The sequence below is a fragment of the Sinocyclocheilus anshuiensis genome, unplaced genomic scaffold (assembly GCF_001515605.1).
Source record: "Sinocyclocheilus anshuiensis isolate Anshui unplaced genomic scaffold, SAMN03320099.WGS_v1.1 scaffold3328, whole genome shotgun sequence".
NCBI lineage: Eukaryota > Metazoa > Chordata > Actinopteri > Cypriniformes > Cyprinidae > Sinocyclocheilus > Sinocyclocheilus anshuiensis.
This window is the reverse complement of record NW_015552795.1, coordinates 10,563-17,235: the sequence shown is the minus strand read 5'-3', so window position 1 is coordinate 17,235 and position 6,673 is coordinate 10,563. Positions and strand designations below refer to the sequence as shown.

General features: G+C 36.2%; 2 gene segments (V, D, J or C); one reads left to right on the top strand and one right to left on the bottom strand.

Moving 5' to 3' along the window:
* The window catches only part of LOC107667938 (Ig kappa chain V-IV region JI-like), a 33,202-nt gene extending 27,576 nt beyond the window's left edge, over positions 1 to 5,626 (bottom strand). Inside the window, 3 exon segments of the V gene segment in view lie at positions 2,226 to 2,256; positions 5,161 to 5,482; positions 5,578 to 5,626. Of these exon segments, the coding sequence occupies positions 2,226 to 2,256; positions 5,161 to 5,482; positions 5,578 to 5,626 (402 nt within the window).
* LOC107667939 (Ig epsilon chain C region-like) overlaps positions 1 to 6,673 on the top strand; it is a 29,205-nt gene that overhangs the window by 13,037 nt on the left and 9,495 nt on the right. The window contains 2 exon segments of the C gene segment in view: positions 1,507 to 1,740; positions 3,366 to 3,398. Of these exon segments, the coding sequence occupies positions 1,507 to 1,740; positions 3,366 to 3,398 (267 nt within the window).

Here is a 6,673-nt window from a genome sequence, read left to right as displayed (position 1 = left end):
TCGGGAGGTTCTGCAGCATGCGCCGCCACCTCTGGAGAAACTGCATCGGGCCCCATCGCTTCGGGGAACACAGCAGAGAGCACCACTACCTCAGGAGATTCTGCAGCTTCCGCCGCCAACTCTGGAGACCTAATAGTGGACGCCGCCACCTCAGGAGGTTCTGTGGCTAAACAATACTCGGCAGTGGGAAGGGATCAGAGTGAGTGTTATATAGGGAATGTGTGATTGATTACAGCTGTGTGCAATCAACTGTGTGTGTGTAATCAGTGCAGTGGATGATGGGAACTGTAGTCCGGGTGAAGTGCAACAGTGGTGTGGTGCAAGAGTCCATAGTAGTGGAAGAGTGACCTCTGGTGGCGAGCAGACGGAAGTTCATGGACCGGATTCGTGACAGTAGTAGCCTTTTTAAACCAATCATAAAATTGTCATTAGAAAATATTGAACAAAAATATTATAGCCTTGCTGCAGCTAGCGTTACTTCCACAGGCTACACACAGCAATATAAACAACAGCTGTGCAGCTGTGCATGCTCTCTTCACGTCGTTCTTGTAAAATAATAATAATTTAATAATATAAGTATACAAGCACACCGCTCCGCTGACGTGTAGTGCGCAAAATTACTAATGTGAGGGATCATTCCGGATGAGATCGTCAGGTGAAAGGTCATCATGTGAATCATTTTATTTACGGCAAAATTATTATTAATTAATATTACTAATAGTTGGATTGGACAGGCCCTCACAAAAGGGCGTTTAATTACAAAAAAAATCTTTAGAGGGTGAATCTTTAGAGGGTGAATGATCATCGTTGAACTAGACCATGTATTTCATTGATATGATTTACTCACTTTCAATAAAAAACAAACCATATGTTATGTTGCCAGTCCTAATAAGTTTAGAAGAAACCCTTTATAAAGGCATCACGTGACACCTAAACTAATAATCAGTGTTGCTAGAGTGGGCGGGCGGTTTAGAATTTGATTGTGCGCCAATGTGCGCGTAAAAAATTTTTGTCTTTTTTTTTTTTTTTTATCTTATTGGAACCGAAACTAGGAATCAATAAGAATCGGAATCAATAAGCAGAATCAGATTCGATAAAATTCAAACGATACCCAACCCTAGTCATTGTAAAGTTATATATTCTATATTTTTTTATTGTATATGAGTTTGTTAGCAACTCAAGCTGCTGTAAATCCTGCCCACTTCTTTGCATCGTCAGCACATGCTTCAGTGCTCTGAGAGTGTTTATAGTGCTGTGAGTTTAACACTTCATGACTGACACTGTTTATTATAATAACAACTACAATGACATTCATCATCTTCTTAATCTTAGGGATGTATCTTCAAGGTAATGCATTATTTTATTTAATTAGCTTCTTTGCAATATTTTTATAAAACATCTCTTTTTTTCCAGTTCATATGTTTAAATGTCTTTTAACTGTTCAGATTCTGCAGGACAGGTGACTGTAGACTCCAACAGAGAAACATGTTCAGAACGGACAAACAGTCAACAGTGCCTGCAAGTCTTGTTTCTCCTGGTACCTACAGAAACCTGGAGAAACTCCTAAACTTTTAGTGTACTACATTAAAACCCTCCAGTCAGGAACTCCATCTAGATTCAGTGGCAGTGGAGCTGATCATGGAACTGATTTCACTCTGACCATCAGTGGAGTCCAGACTGAAGATACAGGACATTATTACTGTATGGCTATAAACTATATAAACAATAACTGGGTGTTCACACAGTGATAAAGAGTCGTACAAAAACCTCTGTCAGTCAGAGTCACAGTGACTGCACTGATACAGCTGAGAGACACTGCAGCTGCTCATAAACTCAATCACACAACACTGAACAGATCACAAACACTAATAACACAATTACATTATAATAAACATCAATCTTGTATTTCTGAAGAGAACAAGTCAGTGTTTTAATAAAATCATACTGTTTTATGATCCCTGTCAATCAAACTGAACAGACTGCATTCAGTCACTTCTGCTGTCTGGACGTGATGCTTTCCATTTAACCCACAGAAAGATTTACATTCTTACAGAATTTGTGTCGGAATGGCTGATTCTTGATTTGTGAACTTGGGTTTTTGATTTCATTAAATTTTCATATATGTTTTCACAATTTCCTATAACTGTAATGATGAGTTTGTCTGTGTGCTGCTTGACTACAGCAGTATTTTTATACAAGAGAATTAATAAGACAGACTTACCGAGCACCAGTTTAGTTCCTCCACCGAATGTGCACCACAGTGATACAATCTAATGAAAGCCTCGTACAAAAACCTCTATTCCACTCGAGTGAACACAAACTCCAGCAGAGAGAGAGAAACAACACTTCAACACACTGAGAGCAGAAACACCTCAGCTGTTAGTAACACTTACCTTGACTGAAAAAAAAAATGCTTTTCAAAATATAAGAACTTAGCTAAATTAATATAACTTTTTTTTCATCAAAAAAATTAATTAATCTATAAAAATATTTGTTATTGCTTGCTAAACAATGGCATTATTTTCATAATCAGTGGAATCATTTATTAATGCCATTTACAATAGACATGATTCAGTTTGAATTCATATCCTACATTTCACATTCATTCTCCTGTCATGTGCTGATATAACACAGAAATATATTTGATGAGCTGAGACCTCTGAGGTGACCTTTGACCTTTTTTATCATGGATGATGTTGTGGAGTTTATCATAATGATTCTTCTGTTCTTCATATCCAGCTCAATCATCATGACTCACAGAAAAACCTGCAGCTTCAGACAAAAGAATCAGTAATTCTGATCATTTCAGATGCACACTGTTCAATCTTCAGTGAAAGTGTCCACAAATGAGGGGCATTACTCTCAAATAGACACCTTTGTACCTTCTTTACTCCTAATGGGTTAATAATAGTACCATAAAAGTACATTTTACTAACTTAAGGCTTCATATTATTAACACACGCTAATATACACACTTTATTAAAGGTACTAATATGCACCTTTTCCACGTGTTGGTGTGAGTGTCCTCTGGGTGTTTTGGTTTCCCCATAATCCATAGACATGCAGGTAAAGTAAACTGGAGACATTGAATTTTCTGTGGGAGTGAATGTGTCTGTGATTCTATGGAATTATTTTTGTGTCTTTATTATTCAATCAAACATTCTGTGTTTGAGAGTAAAACTAATTATTTTGTAATTAAAAAATAAAAGATTGCAAAAAAAAAGTCTTCTTAAGGTTCAAAAATAAAGAAATTGAAAACAAAATTATTTGCAGTGTGTATAAATCTTTGAAAATCTTTATTTTTCTTTGTGCACTTCAAACACTTTTCATCATGAAACCACAAATGTGGCTCTCTTTTCTGCCGTCTTTTTTTGCGGGTCTAAAACTTTTGTTTGCGAGTTGAAAAGTTTTGCTTGCGAGTGAAGCTGTGTCTCAGTGGGCGGTCTCTTCCCACTAGGATGAAAGGACTTTTTCTATTGGTCACTCTCGATTGAAGTCACAGGTTGACCACGCCCACTACGTTTCCCCGGAATCCCCGCCACTGCCGCCGCAGTCTGACAGAGAGCGAGCGAAGTTGTATCATGGCGAGCAACAGGTCGTTTACTGGGTAAGATAACTAACTTAAACTCTTAAACATCTTAAACTCAGTGACAAGTGAACTTAATTATTCTCTCCTCTCATGCTCTCCCATCTAAATACGTAACGTTAGCTAAGCCCGTTGTAGATTTGATTAGCCAACAGTATAGCTAGCTGCCAGAGCCCCCAATAGTAAACCGTCAGGCCAATATTTTCAGAGATTATAGATTATTATAGCTCCAGTGAAGTAAGGTGAGTAACGCACATCAAATCACCAGCCCATTTGGTTATGGTTTGGTTATGATTCATTGAATGACAATTGCAAAACTTATTACTTCAATAGTAATGATTGATACCACTGTAGCCTTGCAGAAACTTTGCTTTGAAGACCTTTTAACAAATAAGCGTTTAATCACTGTATAGTACCTGTTAAAATCATTTGTAGATTTTTAAAAAGTGCAAGATCGTATGAATTGAAAGTTTAATAACATTTGTAAGCATTAAATAATGATCCGTTAGGCATTATATAATGGTTGTTAATGATTTATTAATGAAGCTTTTAATCATTGTAAACCATCTGTCAAAATGATTTGAAGATTATTTGAAGTGCATGCTCATATGCATTGAAAGTGTAATGACATTCGTAAGCATTTTAATTTACATTAAATAATGATCTGTTAATCATTATGTTTCATAAGTTCATTAGTAAACATTAACAAGCACATTGTCATATTTCTAGCTATGTGAAAATATATTAACCAATAATATGTTAAGCAACATATAATGTTTATTAAAATAATTAATTAATTTAATTAATGAAAATTAATGAAAGTTCTTATAAAGTGTTACCTAATGTTGATATGGCAACTAGTCCAGGTCCAGCAGAAACCATAGAAAAACAGTATACAATACTAAAACTAATATTAAATATGCAATGAGTTAAGATAACGTAACAGATTAAATTAAAATAACTTAATAATTATAAAAAGGACTAGAAGCCTATAAACACAGCGACAACAAAAGAACATAATAAACCAGAGTAGCATTGTGACAATAGCAGCACAGCAGGAGGAGGTAAAACAAGGGAAGAGACAAAGGTAAAGATCATTCAATGAGGCAGGGAATTCATGAGTCTTACAGCCTCTGGGAAGAAGCTGCATTCAAGCCTCGTTGTTCTGGATTTAATGCTTCTTATCCTCCTGAACAGTTCATATGCTGGGTGCCTCAATCATGAGTCACTGAGTCTTTTATAATAATGCTCTTGTTTAGTAGTGATGATTTACCTGCTGGACAAAACTTATGTAAAGACCCACAATACTCTGAATCACTGAGAGCTCCAGCCAAATCTAGACAGCAAAACATTATGAAATGTGGACATATTTTCTCCAGACAATGTGAAATCTGTATATTATATTACATTTCCTTAATACATCATATTATTAGTCTCTAAAACTGATACACTGTGTCATTGTGTTGTTTGTGATCCTCTCATCAGCAGCTGCAGTATCTCTCACCTGTATCAGTGCAGTCACTGTGACTCTGACTGACGGAGGTTTTTGTACGACTCTTTATCACTGTGTGAACACACTTTTACTGTTGATGTAGTGGTAACTCTGACAGTAATAATCTCCTGTATCTTCAGTCTGGACTCCACTGATGGTCTGAGTGAAATCACTTCCATATCTAGATCCACTGCCACTGAATCTGGATGGAGTTCCTGACTGAAGTCTGTTTATGTAATATATGAGGAGTTTAGGAGCTTCTCCAGCTTTCTGCTTATACCAAGACACACAGTCATTACAGTTAGACGTAAACTGACTGGTTTTACAGCAGATTGTAACAGTTTCTCCTTGTTTGATGGATTTTATTTCTGGATTCTGAGTCACTGTCACTTGTCCCCAGATCTCTGAAATAAGACATTTTAGTCATTTAGTGGTTCATGGACTGTACATAAGATGTGATTGTTTATTTTTGAAATGTAATTAATTACAAAATATTTACCTTGAATGCCAAGAGTCAGTGTCCAGATGAGGATGATGATGTTGGTCATTGTTGTTGTTTTGTCTTGTGTGATGATGAAGATTGTGTTGTGTTCTGCTCTCAGTCATGAAGTGTTAAACTCACAGCACTATAAACACTCTCAGAGCACTGAAGCATGTGCTGACAATGCAAACGAATCTCTCTCTATTAAAATAATTTTACCAAAAAACTGTAGATCACACCACTGATCAGTGCTGAATATGCTCAACATTAAACATGGACTAACGTACTGATACATTTATAAAAAAATTGTATAAAAGATAATTAATTGGTTTCAAAATCAGAAAATTAAAGAGCTTCTTTAAATGCTTATTAATAATTTTCATTTAGAAAAATGTCTATTTACATTGTAACATTGTGATTTCTGTGAAATAGCAGCTGTAGATCATAACATATTTAATGTATCAGTTTTCAGTTAAAATCAACTTAACGCCCCATCAGACCTTCCACCTCCATCCATGCTTCACTCACGTTCCCTAGAAAAACTATCTGCATATAAGAAGGGAGAGTTCACCCAAAAATAAAAATTCTGTTATGATTTACTCACCCTTGTTGTTTCAAACTTTAGGTCACTAAACTACTGAACACAAAAGAATATATTTTGAAGAATGTGGGTAACCAAACATTTTCTGTTCCCCACAGACTTCCACAGTATTTTTTTCTTCATACTGTGGAAATCAGAGGGAGACCAGCAACCGGTTTTCAAGATCCTTCAAAATATTAGTGTTCAACAAAAGAAAGAAACTTATAAAGACTTGCAAGGATCAACTTGAGTGTGAGTAAATGATGACAGAATGTCTGTCCCACATCTCCATGTCTACCTACCTGCAGTATAGAAATACAATGCCTATCACAGTGCTCCTGTCTAGGTAACTATTTCAGTTTTCTTCTGCATTATTCATTGTTCACGGAGATGCAGCCACATTAATTCCTCACAGAATGTTCAAAAATTGCTGTCATTATATTTCTTCTGTCTGACAGAGCTCTTCACTGGGCCACCAATATTTGGGGAAAAAGAGGCTGAATGATCCAGGACTGGTCAGCAGGAGTGATTAAC